The 26,570-nt window shown below is 46.0% G+C and overlaps 1 protein-coding gene across 2 annotated transcripts; it reads right to left on the bottom strand.

Moving 5' to 3' along the window:
* Positions 1–26,524, bottom strand: ARL3 (ADP ribosylation factor like GTPase 3). 2 transcript variants are annotated; one of them, XM_041461179.1, is made up of 6 exons: positions 26,436–26,524; positions 16,146–16,289; positions 14,900–15,016; positions 10,764–10,814; positions 8,611–8,796; positions 1–169 (listed from the first exon to the last, which is right to left on the bottom strand). In XM_041461179.1, the coding sequence occupies exons 1-6, from the start codon at positions 26,436–26,438 to the stop codon at positions 122–124; spliced, it is 549 nt and encodes a 182-aa protein (XP_041317113.1). In that variant the 5' UTR covers positions 26,439–26,524; the 3' UTR covers positions 1–121. The 2 variants fall into 2 exon arrangements, with proteins under 2 accessions (XP_041317113.1, XP_041317112.1); XM_041461178.1 differs by lacking the exon at positions 1–169 and adding an exon at positions 5,757–6,283.
* Positions 26,525–26,570: the final 46 nt, after the last annotated feature.

Below are 26,570 nucleotides of genomic sequence, written 5' to 3'. Positions count from 1 at the left end.
CTTTTAACAGCTGTAGCTGTGCACAGATGGAAAAACATTTGGTCAGAAAGCAGCAAATTAGTGTTTTCAGGCTAGAATTCTGCTCCCACCGCTCCTCCATTTCCATGCAGCTCAGAACGCTTTACTTCTTCTTAGTACTGACATTTTTGCACACCCAGTTCATGCCGTCCTTCAGACAGAGAAAGGTAATGTTAGTCAAGCGACAGGAGGAGGAATCCCCCAAGCCCACCCCACCACCATCCTGCAAGCATCATGTTCTGCCTCCTCATTGGCCCCCTGCCTGCCCTTCTGTCCCCAAAACCACTGTGGGTTAAAAAAAATAAGTGCTTCCTTGCTTGGTAGATGTTGTCACACAGACATTATTAAATCTTTCATCTGACCATAAGAAAGTATCATCATCTCATCACATCACTATGTGTAGGTCCTAAGAGGAAGGATCACTTTGCAGTCAAGGTATGTCAGTGGCAGATGAAGGCCCTGTTCCAGGTTTGGCTACAGATGATTTGTGTAATCTTGGGCAAGCCGTCTTATCTTTGAGATTGGATTTTAGGACACTGTTTGTTATACAGTCAGTACCCTGTTAAGAAAACAGCTCTAATTCTCTGTTCATCTGCAAGCCTTGAAATCCAGATCCATGAAAGTCACTGCAATAACCAGACCTGAACCCTGCTCCCTGTTCCTCAGGGCCCCCACAGAAAATGGGCCCTCAGGGATCCCACAGGGCTTCAGTGAGAAGCTATGTGGTCATGTTTTAAGAGGCTGATTTACTCCTTAAGGTATCTCTGTAAAAATGTGTGGTGACCTCTCTGGCCAGTGCAAGCAGGACAGCAACACTTGTGCTGTGAATACCCGATTTGTGAGTTTATTGCTGAGATCCCAGAATGGGATATGCCATTGAAAGCCAAAGCAACACTTCATCGGCTCCTGGCACTTACCCATTAGGAGATGTGCACAATGGAGTGCAAGATGCACAGTCTCCTCATATTTGTGTCCCAGCAAATCCCTTACCTCTATCCTGTCTACAAGGTAACTCTGCAGATAGGGAGGCTGAAGGCAAAAGGTAGGGTTTTGGGGATGGGAGAGAAGCAGCACATCTTTGTGTTTGGAAGTCAGGCAAATATCACCTCAGAGTTCAGAGTTGAGGGATTTCACTGCATTATGTTCAGTGGTCATTTTTGTATAACTACCACAACAACTTTAATTAGACCCTTAGAAAGGTCAGAGCTTTTGGGCAAATGTCACTGGTAGCCCCATTGTAGCAGTGTTGCTGATTTCCTATTCCCTTGTTCCCAGACTGCCAAAAGGCTGCCAAGGACCTCAGCTTCTCCAAAGATAGGTAGCCCAAGGCAGAGTACAGCAAGCCCTTTGCGTGAGCTGACACTCACTGCTGTGCCTCTGTGTTGTCCCTCAGCCACAAAGGTGGTGGCCATGTCAGAGGGGAGCTAAAGAGTTAAGAGAGAAGAGAGGGAGTCCTCAGGGCTTAATCAGAAGCAGAGAGGTTCTCACTTGAAAATACCAATTCACCTTGATAACTGCGCTATGTGACACTCCTTATCTGAAGGGGAGCAGCAACTTTTGAAATCAGCCTTTGTTGCTGTGTTAAATAAAGAATAAGTGAGCCCAGTTTGTGCTGGGGTGCACATGAGGCCTACACTAATAACACTTCTAACTCTAACCTTGGGGAGGGTTGGTGCCTCCAGTTTCATTTATTTATCTCCCCAGCAGAGATCAGTGTAAAACAAATTGTCTGAAATCCTCTGAGCAAATGGGAAAAGATGAGTGGTAGATTCATTTTAAGGCCTGGTAGCTTTGTGTCTTCCCCTTTCAATAACACTGATAACCTAGGTGTAAAACATGTAATGCCTTAAGCAATCAATAGGATGGTTTAGAGCTTATCACTTTAGAGAGAGAGGGAGCGAGTGATTCCCAGCATGAGGAATGCCAGGGCTTAACAATGGGGCTGGAAGGAGAGGTGTCAAGCCTTTGACTTGATTGTGTGCTTTAGAAATCTGCATGATTGCCTGCAAAGAGTAAAAATAAATAAATAACTAAAAATGCTCCCACAATGATTTCAGCTTCCCCTGCCTTGGAAGCAATAATCACATTTGCACACATCATGGCATACAAGGCAAGCAGAGCTCCTCATTCATTTTGAATGTAGGTTTATTTGCTGAACCAGAACAGCTGAGACAGCTTAAAGTAATAAATATCAGCTGACACCCTCTGCTATTCAGCACAGTAATCCCAGAAACAATACATCACTGCAAAACAACAAACACGCATCCTATCTTCTACCTAATCTGACCACAACCTGAATTCACAGTGATTAAAACACTGCCTGCTGCCATTGGGGAGCTCGGCAAGGAGAAAGGCAGACCATTGCAGCACCAGCGCAGCGAGGGTCATAAAGCAGAGTTTATGATGGGATTTACCATGGCTGGGAGCCTGGCTGCATGAAGCATTTAACGAGGGCAAGAGAATGACATAGCAAAATGCAAGAGGAAAGGTGAACTCCAAACACGCTTGAAATACGTAAGTAGGTCACCAAACTTTTAAAGCAGGAATAGATTTTAAAAACTCTCTTCTGGCATGAGTTAATTGACAGGAAAAATCACATTTAATTGTAAATATCCCCCTGCCTGACAGTGATGAAGGGAAAATTAACATGTTCAGCTGTATCAGAAAGGTGTATGTGAGATGCCTTCCTCAGCTATATCTACAGATTCTGGTGCAACTTTTTTTTTGAGGGGGGGGTGTTGTTCTGCAGTGTCCCCAGATGCTTTGGAGAATACCAAATGCAATGGAAAGCAAAAAAAACCTAAAAGGTACATTTGCAGTTTTTCTGCCTATGGTGTGAAGCAGGACAGAGCATTGGCAAGATAAAGAAATCCAGGGAAGCTGCTACAAACACAAAGAGCTGCTATGGGAAAGGCACATGGGAAGGAGGAAACAGTGCTTGAAAGAGTCAAGTCCTCAAGGAGTCAACTGTTGTCATCCTTTGTCCCTGCACACTCTGTCCCTATATCTGCATGTTTAAAAGATGGTTCTGTGAAGAAAGTATAATCCCTACAGTAACATTTAGATCTTGATAGATGTCCTTGTGCTGCTTTGTTGAGACACAGAGACATTGGCAGGTACTCTGAGGACTGAGGCGGATACAATATTAGTATTCCAGCCTCAAGTCAACCCTGGGAAAACTTAGCCAGGGAAAGATTTCAGATCTTTCAGCTTTGCCTCTCTTAGCTCCTTAACAAGCAGCTAGTAAACTTTACCAAAGCAGAGAGAGAACCCCAGGGAAGAGGATAATGCTCCTTGCAGAGAAATGCTGCTCACACAACCCCGCCTTGCTGCAGTCCCATCTGCTATTGTGCCAAGGGAGTTGTACTCCAACGCCCTTTGGGAAAGTACTGGTAGAGCCTTCCCTGGGAGAAATAAAAAGTCCTGCTTAAGATTAGCCCACTGCTTGCTTATTCTCTGCATTATCAGCTTTGTGGCTATGGGAGTGAAGTAATCTGACTTCAAACACAGCGAACAAGTCCTTTCCACCCCATAAAAAGCCTCGCGATTTCTGCTCCCCTGCAAGCCTGGGATCAGGCAAGGCCACAAACTTGTGACCCCTAATGTGACCTTAAGGACAGAAAAGCTTAATCCTTTCATGTAATCCTCTGTCTGCCATAACAAATTGGGTCAGGCAAGTGCAAAATTCTCAATCTCTAGCATTTTTGGTATGCGTTATTTTAACTGTTACTTTCTTCTCCCTCTGCACAGCCAGGCTCTTACAGGCTCCTGCCAGTACATTATCCATTGGTTTTTGCCTGGGTGAAAGCTTATTTTCTTGTCCACCGAGACCTTGTATCCCTGTAGACTCCCTCCTTACCCTACTTAAAAATCAGAAGACACTGCCCTGTAATCTGGAAACATGGTTGCTTTTCCTCAACATGCACAGGCTCTGCCTATCCCAGAGAGTTGCAGTCATCAAAACTGGTTATAAATCATATTTACAAATAGCTCCAGAACCTTGTTAAGATGTGGGAGAACCCCATCCAGCCTTTCCTGGCTAAGACTAAACTAAGCTCTGCAGATACCACACTGGTATGTGGTACCCACCAGGGATGGTCCTGCTCTGAATCTTGACCTTATGAAAGTGTTGAATTGCAGCATAGACATAACTTAGGTCTCGGGCTTCATTCTCAACTAGGTTGAAACAGCCAGGAAAGAGACAGAGGCTCAGCCCTTCCCACAGTCCTTTGGGCCAGATGGGCTCTGGCATAAACTGGAAAAGTTTAGTGGCTACTCTCAGTTTCACTGGCTTTTAATGGTCTCCAGACGGTCATTATGTTTGGGAGACTCCGGACACAATACGCTGCATCATCATTCTGGAGGACAGCTCCTTGGGGCAGGCTGAACTCCTGCTGCCTTGATTGGAGAATCTTGCTTCAGACAACAAACAAGCTGCAGAGCACACATCGGTCCCAAGCCTTGAGTCATATTTAATATCACACCCTGGCCCCTAAATAACACCTCAGCAAGAGAGGAGGCAGGAAAGCAGAGGGGTCCTGTTTGCTTTCACACCAGCCCTGGCTGGCCAGGGTGGAATGTACACAGCTTTTGCACACCAAGGGCTACAATTTGAGATCTGGTCACAAATACCCCACGAGAGCCTACGTGGCACGAGAGAGAGACTGTGAGGCAACAGTTCCCTTGTGTTCCTCTGCTGTTATCAGTAATCACCTCCCTCACTTGCTGAGGTCTCGGTGTAGGCTGGTCAGTACTCCATTCCAGCAGCAGAGCCCAGCTGGCTGTGGCAAGGAGAAAAGGCTTTCCTGCTTTTTAACTGGGGCTGAGGATAAGATCAGACCCAAGCAGACATTTTGCTTGAAAAAGCCTCGATGGCACCATGAAGTCTGATTAACAAGACAAGTGCTGCCCACAGTTACAGTCAGGAGGTAATGAAGTCTTCAGCTGGCATAACAGGGGCTGCCAGCTGGCATCTAGAGACACTACATGGAGTTTCCAGTTAACCCAGTCACCTCTCTTCTGAGCCTGCTCAGGACACTGCTAGGCCCCTTTTCCAGAGTCTCTAATGGTTAATTTAAAAAGGGAAGATGACTATATGGATTCCCCCCTTAATTAACAGTTTTATTAAATAACCTATTTCAAATAATAGTTAAATTCTCTAAATTTATATCATTCTATTAACCATAATCTAATCTCATTAACCTTGAAATCCCCAGTCTTAACTACCCAGTTCTATACACGATGGTGCTAGCTGCTAAACTAATTAAATGACCTTCAAACTTTCTCCTTCATGTATCAGCATTATTTATTTTTGCTCATTGCTCTTCTTTCAAGCTATCACAAACATCTTCCCATATGAACTCTGTTCCTCCATGTGCTCAGCACAAGATATGCCACCACTCTTCCTTGCAAGATCCGTCAGCAATGTCTCCAATTCTACTCCAGCTAATACATTCCATCACCTGCGATGGTTGGCATGCCTTGGCTTTCATTCTGAACACCTGATGCTTCCCCATCTCCATTTATTTTGCTGCCACTCATTGTCATTTCTCAACAAAGTCCTTAAAGCAGTGACCTGAGATTTAACCACATGGAGAGCTCCTGTTCTGAGCCTCTGGTACCTGTGGCCCTGGTGTACCACAATCCTCAAAAACAACTTTCCTAATCTCACTCTTTAAACAAGTTCTTTGATTCTTCTAAAGTTTGAACTCTTCTTAACGTTTCAAGACTGAAGACACCATTTTTTCCTAGGCTGATCTGGGTTTAGTTTAAAAGCCATCTCCCCAAACATTTTGTTCCATTTGCAAGGAAAGGGAGTGCTTTACATTCTTGCTGTCTGATTTGACAGAGCTGAAGTTATGGGTGAAGAGAAATGTAGGGGCTCTTCTTCTATAAGCTATAGAGAGTTTGCAACCTTCCTGACTTTTCTGCAATAATCATTTATGGAATAAGCTGCAGTATTTAGGGCAATGAGACCAACTACAACAAAGCGGGATGTTATCTGGCCTGCATCTAAACTAATTTGACTAGATAAGCACGATGAACAAAATACATAGGCCTGCAAATACTTTTATTTAGTTCTGGTCTTCTGTTTTCTGGAAGTGAATGCAGAAGCAGATTTCATTTCCCTGGCAGAGGATATTGGGCTGAGTATTTTGCATTACTGGATGATTAGGGTTGTGCTGTGCTTCAGGGAGGAGGCACAGTAAGAAGGTGCTGCCAGTGGAGAAGTGTGCAGCCCACTCCAGGGAGCCCACAAATCTGCCTGAGAAGGAAGCATATTTCAAAGCTCAAGAACAAAAAGTGACACTTTGTATCATTTACTTCTTCCACATCCAACACACATCTCTGGATCTCTGAATTTCATCTGTCTCTTTACTGCCCCTTTGCAGCTGGAGAACTCCCTTGGACTTCCAAAACCTAGAAGGGCCCGAAGGGGGTAGGAAGGTGACCTATGTTTGCCTGAAACCCTGTCAACCGCAGCCTCGTTTTCCTGGTCAGATTTCTTTGGACTGGAAACTTCAGAGCAGAGATTAGCGCTGAAGCCCTTTACAACACTGGCTACAGTGTAGCTGAATTTGTAGCTTAGCTAACTACAGGCCCTTTAGAGAACACCACCTACTACATTCAGGTCTAAAAACCAGGTTGAGAATTTTAAATCAGAACTGCTGTACTAGGTCAGACCAATGGTTCATCCAGACCAGCATTCTCTTTCTGGATGCCAGGGGAAAGACCATGTAGGAACAGGATTTGCCTTACTCTGTTCTTCACTCCCAGTTCATGGCCCAAGCTGTTCCTCAGTCAAAAGCTGCCTGCAGATCTTACTTGTAAGTGATTGCTTGCACATCCCTTCTTCAGAAATTCATTTAAGTATTTTTCTGATACCATTTTTTTTCTGATACCTTTGGTCTCCCCAACATCCTGTGCCAATGAGATCCAGAATTTAATTATGCCACTTGCAAAGAAGCACTTATTTTTTTTTTAAACCATTTTCTGATTATTTCATTAGGAACACTCTTCCTCTAGCAATGTAAAAATAGCATACAGTCTATCTGATATTTTTATACTTTATTTTATAAATCCTGAAGATGTTCCCACTCTCTGTCCTCACTCTTACAAACTGCTAGTCCTAATTTATTATCCCTGTATACAGATACCATTCTGTGCTGCTGATCACTCCTGACAGAGGATACTCAAATCTCTCCTAATTCTAAGTAGATATGTGGACCATATTTGTTTTTGATTAGGGTAGTTAAGAGCCTAGAAGAGGCTACCTAGAGAGGATGTGGAATTTACATGCTTAGAGATACTTATAACTTGACTGGAAAAGACTCTCAGCAACCTCCTCTAGACTCACAGCTATCCCTGCTTTAAACTGAAGCTGGCCTGAAGATCTTCTGAAGACCCTTCTACCTAATTTTTTGTTGGACTTTATGATTCTACTATTACTACTAAAACCTTTGTAAATATGGCAGAGACAGAAATTGAGGTCATGTTCAAGGTATGGGCTCATGATGACTTTAACCTGCTAGAAAAGATGTTTCTTCTTTGCTTTCTTGTAATTGTCCAGTGTTTGAATTTTCCTCTCTGGCCTTGGATGAGCTCTGTTCCCAAGGATCTGCTTCTGAGTAATGGCAGCTAATTTTGAGTCCATCGTCGTATAATTAGGATTGTTGTTTCTCATGTGCATTATTTTGCACTTGTCAAGGCTGAATTTCATCTGCCATTTTACTGCCCACTCAGCATGGAGGGCTGCTTCTGTGACTCTTCATACTCAGCTTGAGATCTCACTATCCTGAACTGCTCTCTAGCATCTGCAAATAAGGTTTTACTGAAACTGCAGTGAAGATAAATGTCTTCACCATTCTGTTTCTTTAAATATCAGTGAAGGGAGTACTCAGATTTCGAGCTTTGCAAATACCTCATTAATTCAGGAAAATCTAAGAGTGAAATAAACAAACCTAGGTCCCATTTACATTACAAAGAGCTACTATACTGCAGGAACTGACTACAGCATAGGAGCCCAAGACACAACTGTTACAGTTCAGCACAGGGACACAGTGCAGGCCCCTCGGTGTGTTTTTGCTGCCCCACGTGCTGACACTAGAAGTGGTTGTTGCTCCATGTGCAACTCTTGCATTTCTCTGCATCAGAAAAATTGATCTGTTTTTCTCCCTGGTGCCTGGGTTTAGTAAAATGCCAAATGACATCAGTAGCAAAGGTAAATCAGATTTCTAGAGTGCACACTCGTACCAGTCAAAGGGTTAATAGTAAAAGACAATTTGTTTTGTGAGAATGATTAACCTGACAGCAGTCTCTTTAAAAGAAATCAATGTCTTCATCTGGGCCAGCTAAGGGCTCCTGGGTGGGGAGGCAATCACTCTCCCTTTTACCAGGGATGAAGGGAGCCCAAGGGCCCCCAGCTCTCCCTTCCCCTTGCACAGAACCCAAGACACCCAACCCCCACATTTTGCACTGCAAGGCTTCGGCTGTGCTGACCCTCATCGGTGAGGCTGCTCCAGCCCCACCCTGCAGATCAACAATCTCTTACAGATGGCCTGCTGGCACAGCAAGCCTTCTGCAGGGCCTCACCTGTACTCCCTCTCCCGAAAGAGCTGAACAAGACTGGATCTGCCAGACTCTGTCCCGGATTGTGTGCAGGTTCAGTCCCTCGGCAATCTCCGATGCAGGGGCAGCCGTCAGCAAATCCTGCTTGTTAGCGAATATGAGCACGGGGACTCCGCTAAGCTTTTCTTCATCCAAAAGCTCAGCCAGCTCCTGTATCATTTACAAGGGAGTGGGGTGGGGGGAAGATGGTGAGAGGGAAGGGAAGAAAACCTTCAACCACCAATGCTTGTCTCTAATTAGAAATATATTTAGGGCAAATGCTAGAAGAGTGTGTTCCAGTGAAACCTAGATCTTATTATAAGAGAGCAAAAATGTATACAATCATCTCTGCCCAAGGTTCAAAAGCTATTTCTTCCAATTACAGGTTAGAAAAATCTTCATTTTGGTCTGAAATTAGCAGTTGCCTTAAAGGCTACAACTCTGTGTTTTACCAGTCTCTGATCCCAGGAGACCAAAACTGATGAAACAGCAAAAAAACAACATGTAAATTGGCAGTATGAGGAATCCGTCTTAAGTTACTGCCTGACTGACCTGATTTGTACCTGAGCAACCATTGACACTGGCCCTGATATCTTTGCTAATCATGAGTTTCAAGGGGTTGTTTGAAGTCTTAATCACTGCAATTTAAAAAGGAGAGGACTTCCCCACTCCCATCACCCCCCCACCAAAATGGAAATCTCCCTCCCACAGGAAAGTGCTGATACTTTTGAAGGCATTGGTTAACTGAAGACAAGCTAGATGAGCCTTAATAGCTGAATTTTGGCTCCAGATGCAGACATTGGATGGCATCTTGAAAAATAGGTTTGTTCATTCAAAACTGGTTGACTCAAAAAGATTTTTGAATAGCTCAAATCTGAATCTGCAGTGGATCAATGGTGGTAGAAATACTTCATGCCTAGGTTGTGCAATGGTCTCATGTGAAACCAGCACTCAGTCTCAAGTCACTTCCCTATGGGAACATATGACAAACTCAGCAGAACATGAACCTGTAGGGACTGCTGGCATTGCAGACAGATGAGTATGGGAGATTTTTGTGGCCTCCTTATTTAGCTGGAAAGGTCTCATGGTCTCAGATAACGTTCTAACATCTTTTATCCACTGAATAGAAACTTCTGGATTAAACAAGTGCAGTCAGGGAGATGCTAAACTGCAGTGGAAATACAACTCCATCCCCCCAAGAGAAATGTTTGGTTTGGAAGCCAGGATGAGAGGATGGAGTTATAAACAGAACTGGCTGGGAATTTTTCAACAAAATAGGTCTTTCATCTGACATGGCTGATTTATTGAAACCAAAAGTGTTTGCGGAAATATGAGGAGGGGTTTAGGTTGGCTCCGCCTGACTCAGGCAAGTGATCTAAGCTGCTGCTTCCTTTCCATCTCTTTTGCCCAATGAATATTTAATTACTGATATAAAATTAAATAGCTCCAGCAAAGATTCCCCCACCCCTAGAACAACCAACAGTTCTGCTGTTGGGGTGTTTCCATGAGACTTGAGAGGCAAAAGATCAAGTATCTCCTTCAAATCAGGCAGAACAGAAGGCTTTAATCTACATCTCCCATTTCTATGGGGTAAATATATTGCTAGCTATTTTGGGACACTGTCACTTTCAGAATTTTACACAACAAAGTTTAAAAGCCCTATTTTTGTTCCAACCTAAAACAAAAAATGTTACAAAACATCAGAACTTTGTAAAACGGAAATCTTATTTTCTGGCCAGTATTAGTTAGAAAGTTCTTAGCTTTTTTTACAATTACATCCAAAAGACAATCAAGTCAATATGATTTCCATTTCAGCTTCGTAAATAAGAAAATAGGATTCCTCAGGGTCTTGGTTTGGCAAGGTTTAAAGGACTTAGAGAAGTTTGTGCTTTCAGTATTAGGCTCCATTTGCTATTATTGTATAACTTTAATGAACAGTGTTCTATTTAAACAGAATTAGGCTACCTATTTTCCTTGTTTCACATCTACCAAAATAATCTGTATTGATGTTGAAAGGCAAGTCTATTGAAATGCAAATTTACTTCATAAACAACAAAATCTTCTTCCTAACTTTTGTGAGCAAGGGGCACTCAGAAGCACTGAGTTACTTCAAAGGAAGCTGGGCTTAAGTAACTTACCTGACCTGTTTCTTCAAACCTCTTCCTATCTGCACTGTCAATGACATAGATCTGAAAAAAGAAATGACAGGAAAAGTTACTCTTCCCAGAAGACACTCTTACACAGTAGTATGTGCTCAAGTGAGCTGAACCTACTAATTATGCTTTTGGCCAAAAAGATCCTTGCTATTATTTGCAGCAAATGTTGACAAAACTTCATGATGTTCTGAAAGGAGAGGAACCACCTCTTTTAATGCTGGGGGAGTGGACAACCATGTGGGCAGAATCAGAAAGGAGCTGGCAGCAGTACTGGGGATGCTGTCACCATCACCATAGCATATATTATCTGAAGAGAACAGGAGTCTGCTGGTACTGTTTCAAACTTATTGTTACAAGCTGAAGCTGAGCATAGGAGGGCAAAACCTGGGGAGCTAGACATGGCCTTTCACCCTAGCAAAGTGTACAAACACTGGCCTGGTGTGACTGTGCCGTGCTGCCCTCTAGCATCACCTCCTCAATAAGCCACCAAGGCACACAATGCCACTCAGGGGACACATGAATGTGTTGGGGACATTGAGTTTGCCTCTATCAGGCAATCCTATTGCAGCCTCTTGGAGAGGGTGGTTGGGTATGAGGGCTGGAGCCTGCAAGACTCCATCTTCAGCTGCCATCTAAAAAAATGGGGAACCTCAGTACAACATGCAGGCAAGAATTAGGCTGGTATCCCTTTTTCACTGCTTGATACATGAAGGTTTTTGAGGAAGGATGCTGGGATAGCAGACAGGAATAGGACTGTGACAAACACTGAGCATTTTGCTTCCAGTTGCTGCCATTCCCCATCAGTAGTGATTGAAGCTGCTAGCATGTCATCTGCATGCTCTTTGGTGGCTTACAGGGAGCAAGTGTCAGCCTGGTTTTCAGGGAATAGATGAGCACAGCACCCTGCCATCAAGATAAATGGCATCCTTGCAGGCAGTCTCAGCATAAGATTCCATGCTTCCAGGATAATTTTGATCAAATAGTAGGAGAAGGGAAGATCTCTAGCAGCAATATCTATTAAACGATAGATACTCTTAATGAGCAGCATTTGAGTTGTTTGAAATGGGACCAAACACACAGCAGGAAAATCTGTATGCGAGGCCTGAGGAGGTAACCCAGCAACCTCCCAGGCGCTCTGCAGATCACTTGGGGCTGATGTGCGCTGACAGGGGCTGGGGGACACGCGGCAGGGCTGGACGCAGCTGCGTGGGGATGCGTCAGCAGAGCACGCACCCAGTGCCGCGTGATGGGGACCAGCCTGTGGGCACGACACACGGGCCTCTCCCCGCAGCGTGATCCCAAGCACGTGCACCAATACTGGATCAGCTACACACGTCCTCCCCGCCCCTACCAAGCATCCACCCCTATGCATCCCATTTAGGGTAGGAAACACAGAGCAAAAGAAAGGAAGAAGCTGCAGGGCTGGCAGGTGTGTTCTGGGGTGAGACTGGACCGTCATCTGTCCTCCCTCGGGACATCTCTGGGGAAGTCCACAACACATGAATGCAATGGTCGAGTGCTGCTTGTGAACTGGAAGGCAGCATCTTCCATATTACAGTGCTTCTCTAACTGGGAAGGAATAGCTCTGGGTCCCATCCAGCCAGGCTTTCTCCTGCACCTCTCATTCCTCACTAGGGAGCTGTTTTGCAAGATGAGAACTAGATACAACAGTGCTTGGGGCAAAAGCCACAAAAGCACAGCACAGAGAAAGCATGTGCCGAGTGCCTACTTCCAAACCAGCAAGCACTGTGCCAAATAGCTGCAGGTGCCTGTCTGAATATGCAATCAGCCAGATATCCACACCTTATTTGCCTGCGTTAAGCTTCCAAATATCACAGGTGTGTGATGCAAGACCAAGCTCTTATTCAAAGGCACCTGCATGGATTTGAATTTGTAATTACTTCCTGCTTTTTAATACTCTTTAGAGGGTCCTTTCTGCTTTATGCAATGCAGTTTAGGGGAAGAGAGAAGCAGGGGGTCCTGGGAACTGTAGTGTATCTCATGTCCAACTTCCTTTTATGGCCAAGGCCACACAAGAGCCTGGCTTTGCCTGTGGCGCTTGGTAACACAGCTTACCAATTGGAACACCAGGCTGGAGAATGGAGATTTGAGAAAGAAATTCTTGTAAAGCTGGGTACCTCCTTTGAGAAACAAGCCAAAACACAACCTGGAAAAAATGGGTTGGGCAGAAATTGCAAGTGGTGGGACTAGATGAAGAAATAGCATGATAAATTGGCTCAATTTGTAAATGCACAATCTGCACCAGGTTTGTCAGAGGGTAAAAATACTGGCTAAAACAGGGGTAAGGACTGGCAGAAGACAGAGCGAGCCATCAGCATATACGTGATCCCAGTTTTGGTGTGTATGGAAATAGCAAAGCACTGCCCCAACATGCCAACATCTCCCAGTTTGGGACTGGGTGTCAGCATGAAGTGCACCCAGGGGAACTCAAGTCCATCTGTGCACCAGCTATTTCTCTGAATTCACACTGCTGCTTTCCCCACTGATTCTGCTTATACCTGCCCATTTTCTTAGTCATATGAAAAGAAGGGGTTTCTCTGTACATTGCTTTAACTGGGGTGAGAGAGGGGCAGGGAAAACAACTGCTTTCATCTCCTTCAGTCTTCAAATTCACCTTTATTTCTACACCTCCCATGCAGCGCACACTAGGAAGGGTGGAAGCCCACAGGCCAGTGTAGTTTTTTGTCTTTGCCAGCAGAGTCTTCCAGATATTGTTTTGTGGTTGCACAGCCTCTTCAGCCTGAGCACCTGCCACAGCAGGCAGAGATCCCAATGCTGTTGCTTTGCAGGGCTGCACTTGATCTGCACACTTACTGCCTCCCCACCACCCACAGCCAGAGCCTGGGCTCAGTGGGCACAGTCACCTCACAGCCACACCACGTCTCTGTCCTCAACAGCCACAGAGGAGCACAGTGTGTGTCCTGCTCGTTTCTCAAACCCAGATCTTACCCCATGGAAAATCTCACAGTTCCTCTTTACAAAAGCAACCAACCGGGTTTATGCAGTGATGGCTGTCCTTGAACTTTAGACTCCAAATTAAGGCTCAAAACTGAAGACAGGCTAAAGAGCGTATCAAGGGTTTATTAGTCACATTTAAACAACAGCTTCATTTGGACAATGTTTTCTAAGCCTGCAGGCACAGCCAGGCTGTTCAGCAACTGGACACGAGCCTTGGTGAACAGAACCCTATTCCTAGTTGCACTGATCCTTCCGTGCAAGTGCACTGAAGCTCCTGACACATTCCTGAGCATGTGTGTGACAGGAGGGAGGAATGGCGTCTTTCTGAGAGAGCTTCCTACTTTCCCATGGGAGCCTACAGACCTTGGTGTTCCTTTGTTCCCACAGGCAATAGTGCTTGGGGCAGAGAGAGGCCAGCAGCCCCCAGTCTGCCTTCATCCTGGCATGTGTGGCTGCATGCTAGAGGTGATCTTTGAAACTAGCCAAGACAGCACCTGGAGGATCCCAGGGCAATCTGTTCTGGCATGGAAAAACAAAGGTCCTGCACTGTAAATATAATTGTGGTCATCTGTAGCTAATTGTAAGGTAATTACAGCTAAGTTGTCGAAACCATTAAAAGACAGTCTTATGACTAAAGGAGAAAAAGACAAGGGGTCTCTCTGTGTTCCTCACTCAGAAGCTTTCCAATCTGATGCCAGACAGAGCATTTAATTCTTATGCCTCAGTTTCCCTACCTATAAAACAAGGGCACCATACTGACCTACCTCTACACATGATGCTTAAGTCACTAATGCATGACAGGCCTTCAGAGCCTCCAGTGAAAGGAGCTATAGATGGATAAAGTACACATTATTAATGTTCTTTCATTTGAAAGAGACTGAGATGAGAGGAAAGGAACTGGCTATAAACAGCACCATCCTGTGAAAGTAAAAACATGCAACTGAATAATTTCTGCAAACATAACTGTATTTTTCTTACTGCACTCAACCAATCTTGCCATTTAGCTCAGAATAACTCCTGTTACAATGGCAATGGTGTTGCTGAGGGCTGGGACATTACATTACTTGTTTCTGAATTTCTGGCTGAGACCTTGGAAAGCCATTGCATGAACACAGCATTCAGCTGCAGCCAATACTCACAAGGATATCAGTGTTTTCAAAATAGTTCCTCCAGTATGGTCTGATCTTCCTCTGTCCGCCTATGTCCCATACGTTCAGTTTGAAGCCTTGAGACTGTACACTTTTGATGTTGAAGCCCTGGAAAGAGCAGAAACAAAGCCACACAGAGCATAAACCTGAATGGCTGGAGCATATTGGTAGCCAGACGTTAACACCTTATATATCCCATGCCTGCAGTGTGCAGTGAGATGGGCTGGGCAGCCACAAAGATGGATCAGCTGTGGGACAGGCACCAGCAAAAGCAGCTGCTAAACCATCAGTTTGTCAGTGCTCTTGGGTCAAGGGTTGATGCTGTCATGCCTATGGAGACATATGATGCAGTTAGTGCCCTGAGAGAGCTCAGTAGGGTGGGTGCAGGAAGAAGTGGGAGAGCTGCAGATAAGGAGAAAACAAGGGCACTGTGAGAAGCAAGATTGAGCTTGTGAAAGCTGAGTAGACAGTCACAACTAATATGAAGCCAGAGGTCTCAGCTCAATTCGACACGACACAGCTAATGCTGGGCTTAAAAGAGCAACAGCTGCACGTCTGAAGGGTCCATTTCATCAATTAGAGCACCAACTGAAAGTGCATTCAAGTAGAAAAACAGGATGTGGTGTGGGCTGGCAACACGCTGCCACACCACCCAGGGGACCAAGGCTTGGAATTAGGGTGCCAAGGCTGGGAGCTTTGGGAGGCAGTTACGGGGTGGGGGGGAGCATCTCCCATAGCTCTCTAGCAACCTCCTCTGGAGCAATGCTGCAGTGCTTCTGATGGGAGCTATCCCTCTCCTCCAGCCCCAAAGCTCAACAAAAGGGCATGAGAGACATTAGAGAGGAGCACTGGTATACGCAGAACCCTTGGAGCTGGTTGGGTGAAAGATGCAAGCAGACAAGGGTTTGTCCAGTGCTGCAGTATCCACTCTACATGTCCCTGTTTAGCAAGGACAACAGGAACAAAGTCTCATCCATGCAATCATAGCATGACTCCAAAGCCTTTTGCAGAACTCCACAGCACTCATCCACTTTTGCACTACCTGACCAATCTGGCCTGAAGCTCTCTGGCTCCTTCAGGAAGCCTCCTCTTAGGCAGAAAAGACACAAACTCAATGGTGCACCAGGCTCCAGTTGCTCCTCCTTTTACTGAAAGACTCTGATGAATCATGAGTGCTTTGTATTACGTGCCAGGTGGGACCAGAGTAACTGCCTCAAGAAGGAAAGGCCTTCCTCACCTGTGTTGGGGTGATGTGGCTGATGTCCTCTGATGCCAGCTGTTTCAGGAGCGTGGTCTTGCCTGCATTATCCAGTCCCAAGAGGAGGATTCTCACCTCCTGGTCTGGGGTGCTTTTTAGTTTGCGCAGGATTGACAGTAAACCCTAAATGCACAAGAGAGACCATAGCTGTTACTTCCCGCTCCAACTCTCGTCCCCCACAATGTTATGCCCTCTTCCCTGGAAATGGATTCTGTCTGGTGGTGGGTCCCAAGACACCCTGAATACCTTTCTGCAGTCCCTATTCCCATTTCATTTCCCACTCCTCCCTTTGCCCCATTTTCTTCCATCTCAGAGTATCAACAAGGTCTCAGACAGCACAAATGTCACGCAGTGGGGTGCCCTGCCGGCTGCACTGCTCTTGTCACACAGCTGTTTGGCATTCCCTGTGCCAGGGAGACAGTGCCTATGCATTCGCTGTGCAGAAACTGCACACCATGTCCTTGCAGCTCTTCATTACCTTTATCAGAGGGAAAACCCCATTAATTCGTTTGCCTCCTAGGTAACTGCAGGTTACTATGTACCTGACATTGGTTCTTCTCATAGTAACTACCCTGGTCATCTCAAACCCCATTTATCTGTCTAAAACATGCGGAACCCATGGGGCATGTGCAGTTCTGATTCTCAGGATGTAGCACTTAACTACCTCAGATTACCACACATCCTCACTAAGAAAAGCACAGTGGATTCCAGTCATTACCCAGGCTCAGCTCTCTGAGCTGACAGTATCACTCAGGATTAGGAAACAGAATATGCAGGTCAGCTCATTTACAAACATGTACCTTACAGCAGCACACCCAAGCTTTTGTCAGTGCCATCAGTCAGAGACCAGCACCTCTCTAAAATGGCTGGAAAAATATTCTGGATCCTGGCAGGTATCCAAGAGATGCAAATCACCCAATTTCCACCTGCCTCTCACTGCCCACCCCACCCCACCCCACAGGAGAGGGACAGTTGCAGCCAAGGGCACAGGAGCAGACTGTGACACCAGGAATGCCTCTGTGTCTTTGGCACGCTGCCACACTATTCTGCAGCCCCCGCATGTCAGGGACTCCTCCTCAGAGCCCAAGAAGCACACACCACACTGAGACCCTGCCTGTGGACACAGGTGCTCTTGCTACTAATTCACCTGAGAAAATCCAGGAAAGAAATACACCTACAGCCCCTTCTGAAGCCCTCAGCATTCCTGTTCCATCTCTCCAAGACAATTCCCTTGCTGAAGCCCACTAAAACCAAGAGCCAGGAAGAAATTTCAAATATCAGCAGAAACCTGAGCCCATGGGGCCCATATCTCAAGCCTTTTTGTTCTCCCAATAGCAAAATGGAGAAAATGCTTCTTGTCAACCTGCAAGGTGTAATCAGTTAAATGTCTTGAAGTGCTTTGTTGCTATGAGGAACTAAACCCTCTAAATATTCCTGCTGAGAGCCAAGGACTATTTGAGCCTTGAAGGTTGCTCCGATGCCTTCCAGATCGTGGCAATCAGAAATTTGTCCTCAGGATAAAGAGCTGCACGTCGCAGTACAACTCTCACCGCTGCAACGCATCCCCTGTCTCCAGCAGTGTCCTTCTGCCCACTCCCAACCTCAGCCATTCTGCAATTGCTGCTTCTGACTGCTCACCTCCCTGCTCCCAGGTGGGAGTGCTTTGGGAAGGACTCAGCACTACAGGTCGTGATGCTAAAGCTTTTAGTAACGCTCAGAGATTCAAATGCATGTGACATCTGATCCACCCCTGTAAGCATTTTTGATTTCAGAGTAATTTAATGGGTTTCTGTTAAATTACCAGCTACAGCTCAAAATACATGTGTGATATGTAAAAAACAAGGAGGAGAGAAGGAAGTTAGTAAAACTGGGTTCAAAAGGTATGTGTAGAAAGCTGCAGGATTGCCACTGTTGCTGTGCTTTTAAAAAGCACTGTGGAAAGCTGAGGTTCAGAAATTCAGAGCTTGTGCAAGCAACAGCAAAACTGCAATCTCACTGCCCAATAAGCAGGCTCAAGGTATCACCTATTTCGTAGGTGACAGACAGGTAAAACACTGAGAATTCAGGCCCGGCTCAAGAGCTGTGAATTACAAATGGGCTCTGCTTGGTAGAGGGTGCTATGCCTGCTCAGTACAGGCACTGGCACAGGCACAGTAAATCCCCAGCTTTTAGTTGAAGTGTACAGGCCTGTAACACCATGTGCAGGACCCTGAGGGCCAGATGCTCACAGCTGGCTCTCACCCATGGGCCCATGGCTAATGAATTCAAACGGCTGTGTTCAGTGCAGCCAGTCACTGCAAGCCCTGCCAGCCCAACAGCTCATCTCCCTGGCCACAGTGCCCAACCCATGTTCTGCCCTGATGATGGTCTGCACTTCCACACGTCTGAGGAAAGAGAAAAGGAACAGCAGCAAAAATACCTCTAGTGGTTACTTGTTTATATGCATGTCCTAAGTGCCCTTGACATCATTAAAAAGCACAAGTTTTAACTGCATGACTAGCAACACATTTTCTTTTCACCTGCCATCAAATTTACAGTTGTGTTTGTTGGCTTGTAAATTTGTGGATTTCAGCTCAGTGTGGACAGACTCCACAGGAGCAGGAACTCTAAAATTCACACATTCTCCTTCCTTTCTAGGGAAACACTGAATTTCCCATTCTTATGGGCCTGACCCAAAGCCAATGTACATCAGCCAAAGCACTACTGCCGACTTTGGAGAGCTCTGAATCAGGCCCTATTATTTTAGTTTATTGCTCACAGTTAAAAAAAGAAGCTGTTGAAATGCTAATCCTATTCACAGCTCCACTTGCTAAGAGCAGAGCAGTGTATCCCAGAGCAGATCAGGATTAGGTGCCTTTATATTTCAGAATTCAACTCCAAAATACTGAGCGCAAAGAAATGTATTACAAAGTATTGCTTATCTACCACGGAGCAATTCTCGAGGGTCGGGAAGAGGAACAGTTGTAAATGTTAATAGAGCTTCTCCCATTGTAGATGGATGCTATTTCTGGGCTAGTATGACAGCCTATGAGAAAACGATCAGCATCGTTCCATATTCTACTCAAGTGACACTGCTGCATGGCTGATCACAGGATTATCGGGGTAGCCAATAGAAGAGAAGATATATATAGAAATAAAAGTATTCTCTAAGGTATAAAGTAAGCTGATTTAAAAGGCTGGAAGACAAGCAAGCCAACATAGAGAAGTGGACTTTATTTCAGTAGCTGCCAGCATAGGTTACATGGTCTGTATATACAACTTAAATCAAGAGCCAAACAATAGTATTGGTTCTGTGACTGTTACTATTTTGTAAATAGTATTTAAAATATGAATCTAGCATTCTCCCTGTAGTTAGCAAAGATTTAAAACTAAAGAAAGCCAGTGCAGATGCATATCTCTTTTTTTTTCTTTTTAATTTTTTTTAATTGATCTTGTGAGCACACTGGCTAGAAAGACAGAAGGCATTTCCTGACAGCTTAGTAGACTGGAAAAAATATCTCAGCAGAGTTCCCTGCTGCATGCCACCACGATGTGGGACAAGCAACCCCTGTTGCACACACACTGATGGACAAGCACTCCTCTGCTGGCAAACACAATGCTGAAACTAATGGGCTGAGGAGAGTCAGAAAAGCAGTGCCTTGTTATTGATGGGAGTTGTCAGGTAAAAAGCCATGAAATGGGAAGATCTGGTGCAAAGAGGATGCACCGAAACAACAGAGGAGGAAGAGCAGATTTTTGAAGCAGGGCAGGTAAGAAATGTCTCATGCTGGGACTTAGCCAGTAGTGAGAAGAGAGGATTCCCAGGATGCCTGCATAGCAGCCAGGCCAGTGGCACTTGCTCACTGGAGTGTCCGGGGTGAGAAGCAGGACAAGTCTTGAGCAGGCCAGGGTAGATGTGAGCTGGCTGAGGAGCCACAGAGACGCCTCACAGGAGTGTAAGGGCAGCGTGTCAGCTGCACAAAACTAAGCAGACTGCGGCATCTGTAACAGAGAAGGGAACTGCAGATGCTGCTCAGATAATGAACAGCACAGCATGGCAGCGTGTGCAGCCTTTGGAGAAGGGCAGCCAGACAGAGCAGCTCAAGGCTGGGCACAGTCAGCCAGCATCCGCTTCTTGGTCACCTCTAGGTTAAGCAAACTATGTCTTATATCAGATTGACTTGTTTAAAAACATCTTTGTCCTTGGTGGAGAGGGTTTTCTTTACAAGCACCGTGAGGAGACAGACTGATGGGGTCAGCAATGAGGAGACTGTATTTTCCAGACAGTGAGCGGGGACATACAATAAAGAAAAAGAGACTCCTGACAATTACTATGAAATCAGAGTGGGGCATTAAATTCGAAGATGCAACTAAATGGGTAAGAGCACTCATGAACACATTGAGCATGAAAGCAAAGCTAACCATCTTATTAGCATCCTTCAGAAAACAGGGATGTGTGGTTTTATGAAAGTATATCATTGCTAGGTTTAAAATACCCACCAAATTATCAAAGGACTTTCAATTATAGCTGCATGCAGTAATCCTATTCTCTCTCTCAAAAAAAAAAAAATCCTACATATATAAAAATACAGTGACATTTATAGTCCTAGCTAAGGGTTTTGTGGGTTTATTCATGCTGTATATGGGTCTCTTCAACTAGCTGATGCATGTAACTACATCCTGTACCACAGAAGCCACTGAAAGGAAGATTCGCTTTACAGGCCAAAGCAAAAATTGGTTTGGAACAAACAGAGCATTGAGATAATCTGTTTAAATATTGTATCAGATTGGCAATATAAAGCCATAATGGAAAGAACAATTCTCCCTTGTACTGAGGGCTGGATGCACGGGTCATGGATAAAAAGCGTGGCCCACAAGCTGCTGCAGAGCACACTTGATTCTTATTAGGAAAGAGAAGTAAATGTATTCTGTTTAACTTCATTAGCCACAAAGCTTAGATAATGAATTTAAAATAAAGCCACCCTCAGTCACCACCAATTGCTTATCTACTAGATGTGGACATTTGGGTAGAATCAATTCACTTCACCAAGATGTAATAGAGCACAAGGCTCAGCAGCTCAGCCTGCCATTATGACAACATCTTCCCCATCTCTACACTCCTGCAGAGATGCCCTCTTCCCCACTACTGCAACCACAAGTCACTTTATCCTCAAGATTCATCTCAGCCAAGTACATTTGCCACTGAGATGACAATTCCTGTCTCCCCACAGCTCCCCAGCACTGCTGAGCTCTATTCTCAGACTTTCCTACAACCGTGGGAGAAACTTCACAAAATATCCATAAAACCAGCCCATGATTCTTCTGCTAATTCCTTCTCTGCCACACCTACAATCTTTGATGAGGTTTAGGCAACAAATGGGTCAAGTTCAAACCTGTCTTGGATTCTACTTATTCGTATCAGTTGGTTATCTCTCACCCCAGACAGACTGTATTTCCATGGCATGGGAGCACCTCGGTGCTCTGCTGGCACAGCACCTAGCACAGCTCTGGGCACCAATTTATTTACTTTCTATTAAGCAATATGGTAGCAGTTCACCATTTTCAAAGCGTAAGTTAAAGATAGAGGGTACACGTGATGATTTCAGAAAGTCACACAGGAGGAGCTGACACAGGGAAGGACGAGGGGCTTAGCTGAGCCAAATATCTTGCCTTTCACAGTGGATATATGAGGCTACATTTGTCATCGAGGGTGCAATCCTGCACACACAGAGCTGGAGGAGGGGAGTCCTTCCTGACAACTGCACTGATTAGCTGGTGCCCTGAAGAATGACGTCTGATTACCTTTATCTTCGGCTGCAGAACTGCAAATGTCACTAATGGTCATAAAATCATCCAGTCTTTTTCAAAATACAACCAAAGTAAATTAATCTATTGAGCACAGTTTATTCAATACTTCTTACTCTGGCAAAACTCCCAAAAAATCATTTGCTTACTGCATGTCTCCACCATATGGTGTCATTCAATGCAGACTTTCTCTCCTGCATTGAAATCCAAAATTTAATGGAGTCAAGTCACCTACAGAGTTTTTCCAGCTCAAACCTACTAATGTAGTTTTCTGTCAAAGAGGTCACACAACACTTTCCGGTTTGATACACAAACCAATACCAGCATGAATCCTCTTTTCATAATTAAAATCAAAATGTTCTGGTTTCAGCAGGTTTGAAAGAAGTATTTTGCCCTGTGCTGAGAAGAGCCAATGCCCAGTACTGGACAATGTCAGCAGTCTCTGTCTGGTTTCAGAACTTCAAAGTCTTGGCAAGTGACTGGTATACTCTCCTATCTGCAGGTGATTTCTCATATCAACCTCACAGCAATCACTAAAACAAACCAAAAAACATGACATTGAACTGTACTGAAAACTAAAGTAGTGAGACACTTATAATACTTGAAAGCATTTTTAATGGGGCCATTTTAAATAGAGCCTTACTGCCAAGGAACGAGGGACAAAATAAAGAATTTCTAAGTATGAGGTACGCCTAGAGCAGGCAAGACATAGATGCTGGTTTTCCTAGAAACATGAGCTCAAGACCAGGAGAAAGATGACTGACTATGCATTTAGCTATGCTGTTATTTTATCCTCTTCACCAGATGTGCCTTATGTCAGCTAGGCACTCTGTGACTCAGTTTCCTCAACTATAAAACAGGGCCACACGTTGATAAATCTGGTTTTGACACAATGATGTCATCTTCAATCAATGGTTTTAGAAAAACACTGACCATCCTCTGGCCCCAGCATCCATGAATAACATACCATGTCTCTTGGTAAAGATTGTTATTACAGTGACAATAGGAAGCATTATTGTGACGAGGAAGCCACAAGCTCTGCTTTACGCAGCATTTCCCAAACTTTGGAAAGCAGCATATCCTTTCATGTCGCAGCCTCCCTTCGCCCTTGCCGTGCACCCACTGCAGATGCTGCTTAACGGTGCCAAAGACTTTCAGCACTACACATCTCTCATGCTTTGCAGTTTTATGGCTCATCCTTCCCGCCGTGCTCCAACTATGACCTTCCACCACCCCTGCCCCACAGCTGTGAGAAATCCTAGTATGCTCTGCAGAAGAAGACATTGCTCCTCCGTACTTACTCACTTGGATGAACACTGAAATAATTTAAATCTCAGCATTAACCCTCTTATCACTGCAGTTGGAGCAAGCGGTCGTTGAGGGGAGTTTAAGTGCTTCCCAGTGCCATCAGGACATGGCAGGAACGTGCTCACGGGCAGCTACCATGGTTCAGATGACAAGCAGTAAATTGTTACATCAAGCTGTCTGGATGATTTCTGACTGCTGACCCATACCCCCAGGCTGCCATAGCTGCTTTGGATGTATTTCCTGCTGTTTCAGAGTTTCTACCACAAACCATTATTCTGTTTTAGTGAAAGTTGAGAATCTAGAGAGATAGTGCATTGCTCTTCAGTCCTCTGTCCTGTCCACCCAGCCCACCAGGCACCCCAAAGTGCCACCCACCCTGCCTGAGAGACTATAACTCAAAAAAAAAAACTCCAAGAAGTGTAAAATAGACAAAGAGGCAGTAAAATGTTGTATCAAATAACACGAACACTGGCCAACACCCAGTCACCCTCTCTGCACACAAAGCGCCTGGATAAGAGCAGCCAGATCCCAGACTACACCAGCTTATCAGGACACCATAAGGCAGAAGAGCAGATCTGGCAGCTGCAAGCCAAATGTGTCCCACAAAGCACTGCACTGCTGCAGGCAGCTGCCCTCATCTTTACAGCAGATGTCCATCCTGTGATGGCTTTGGTGCCTGGTGTGACATTCTCCATCACCAACTCATCTGAAACAGAGCAGATCCCACAGGCTTCATCTCAGTCTTCTTCTCTGTGACCCAGCAGGTAGGGATGCAGCCAGAATTAACCCAGTGAAGGTGAGAAGCTGCCTTTGGTGCTCTTGCTTACAACTCTTCCTATGCATGAGTCCCTCTACTTGCATGAATCAAACTTATGTCCACAGGGCTCCTGGACAAAATAAGGCTTTACCCTTGGGAAAGCTCCTTCCCCATTGCTATTCCCTTCTGCTTGTGCTCTCTCTTCATGCAGCATCCTCATGAGTGGCTGCACATGCACGGCAGCTCTTTTTCACCACCCTCACCCACAGTTCCAACCCCTCCTTCTAGTCCTCCCTGCACTTTGCCAGCATCCCACTTGTCCCACCCCAACTACTTTGGCATTTAACCCAAATTGTTTCCAACACCTGGATGACCCTGATCCATTATCTAACTTTCCTCCAACCTCAGTTTAGACTACACTACACCCTCACCACCCCACCTGTCTCCCAGCACTGCCCTCCACCCAAGACACCCAGTTTTTGCCTTCAATCCATGCTACTACCTCTCAAACAATTTATTTCTCTCTTCCAACATTTCTTTTCTCCTTGGGATCTTTCTTTCTCTCATCAACATCAAAACTCCACTTCCAGTCATTCCCACTGTTTATTTTTATTTCTTCTTTTGAACCCAGACTGTCTCTCATCTTGCCAGCCCATGGCAGAAAACCCCAGAGCACACAACATCCCAGCAAACTATCCTAGCCAGCCAAACACTGACTGGATTTTCCCACTGACTCACTGGACTGTCCATCCCACCCAACTGGCAGTTTTATTTCAGCCATGGAGCACTGTGTCCTGAACATCTCTGAACACCTAACCCCTTCAGTCTCTCTCTGCCATGACTGATACACAGCCCTTTCTCAGGCTCTGTATCAAAAACCAACCCTTCCACCTCAGCAAGTTCTCTTCTAGCCCCCTCAATTTCTATAGACAGGATCCAAGTCCCAGGGTGGCCTCCTCCCACCTTGGCTGGGTTGTCTAGCTTTAGAGTCACAGCTGCTCCCAGACTCTTCACAGGCAATCTCTGAGCACTGCCTTCCATCCTTGTCAGGCTCTTCCATTGCTCCTTCCCTCCTCAGGCCACTGCCATCCTGGTCCCCAGCCCTCCCAAGTACCCAGCCCTCCACCACACCTTCCACACCTCGACTGAATCAACTCCAGGCATGCTGATTCCATCCCAACAAAGAGCCCCCCACAGCATCCTTGAGCCTCCCAGCCTCTGTCTAGACCTGATTCACAGAATCACAAAATCAATTAGATTGGAAAAGACCTCTGAGATCACCAAGTCCAACCTATGACTGAACACTTACATGTCAACTAGAGCATGGCACCAAGTGCCATGTATAATCTTTCCAATCTTTCCCTAAACACCTCTAGGGCTGGTGATTAAACCACCTCCCTGGCCAGTCCTTTACAATGTCCAATCACCCTTTCTGTGAAGAAATTCTTCCTAATGTCCAGTCTAAGCCTCCCCTAGCACAGCTCGAGGCTATTTCCTCCTGTCCTGTCACTTGGGTCACTTCTGCCTGGGAGAAGAGGCCGATCCTCACCTGTCTACAACCTCCTTTCAGGTAGCTAGAGAGTGATAAAGTCAGCCCTGAGTTTCCTCCTCTTCAGACTACACAATCCCAGCTCCTTCAGCCACTCCTCACAGGACTTGTGCTCCAGGCCCTTCACCAGTTCTGTTGCCTTTTTTGGGACTCAACCCCCTTTTTCGTGTCCCCCATAACATCTGCATGCTGCCAGGGCCCCAACCCCAGCCAGGAAGTTCCACGGCTGGAGGCCCCACACTTGCCCTGTTCTCATCCCTTTGAATGGGTGCCTGAACCTGCACAGCCCCAGCACCCAGGCAGGCAGGGGTGCACCCCAGGCGGGCACTCAGAGCCCAGGCCAGCCACACTCCCTGGGTGGGTGTCACAGGATGGCTCAGGCTGCAAGGGACCACAGTCGGTCATCTGCTCCAAGCTCCCGCTCAGGCACGGTCATCCTTGAGCACATGGCACAGGATCGTGTCCAGGTGGCTCTGGAATATCTCCACTGCGGGAGACTCCACTAACTCTGCGCAATCTGTTCCAGTGTGTGGTCACCCGCACGCCAAAGTTCTTTTTTGTATTCAGGTGGAATTTCCTGTGCATCACTTTCTGCCCGTTGCCTTTTATCCTACTGCCCGACAGCACCAAGCAGAGCCTGCCTCGGTCCCCCCGGTTCCACCGCCTTGGCACCCCCTCTCATGGCCCAAGGCCTGCCCGTGCCGCCACGAGCCCGGCCGGGCCCGAAAGACCCTCCGGCCCCCATCACGCCACGCTCCGCGGGGGGATCATCCGCGGCCCCAGGCGCCCCGGCCGCGCTGGTCCGGCCCTCACCCGCCCCGCCGGCCCCGGCCCGGCCCGGCCCGGCCCCGCTCGCCCCCGCCCCGCTCACCATCCTCGGCGCGGCCCGCGGTTACCATGGGCAACTGCGTCACACCCACCCCGCGCGCCGACGTGCCCGCGCCGGGGGAGGGACCAGCGATGGGACCGCCCACAAAATGGCGCATGCGTACTAGGGCGGCCCTGC

The sequence above is a fragment of the Pyrgilauda ruficollis genome, unplaced genomic scaffold (assembly GCF_017590135.1).
Source record: "Pyrgilauda ruficollis isolate IOZ18807 unplaced genomic scaffold, ASM1759013v1 scaffold15, whole genome shotgun sequence".
In the NCBI taxonomy this organism is placed as follows: domain Eukaryota; kingdom Metazoa; phylum Chordata; class Aves; order Passeriformes; family Passeridae; genus Pyrgilauda; species Pyrgilauda ruficollis.
The sequence above is the reverse complement of the archived record's forward strand: the minus strand, read 5'-3'. Positions and strand labels throughout refer to the sequence as shown.

What these genes read in the sequence shown, in the direction of transcription:
- ARL3 (XM_041461178.1), bottom strand. An exon ending in TTGAAAACACTGATATCCTT is followed by an intron (nt 10,815 to 14,899) that starts GTGAGTATTGGC and finishes TTCTTTTTTCAG; the next exon opens with ATCTATGTCATTGACAGTGC. An exon ending in GGTTTGAAGAAACAGGTCAG is followed by an intron (nt 8,797 to 10,763) that starts GTAAGTTACTTA and finishes TAAATGATACAG; the next exon opens with GAGCTGGCTGAGCTTTTGGA.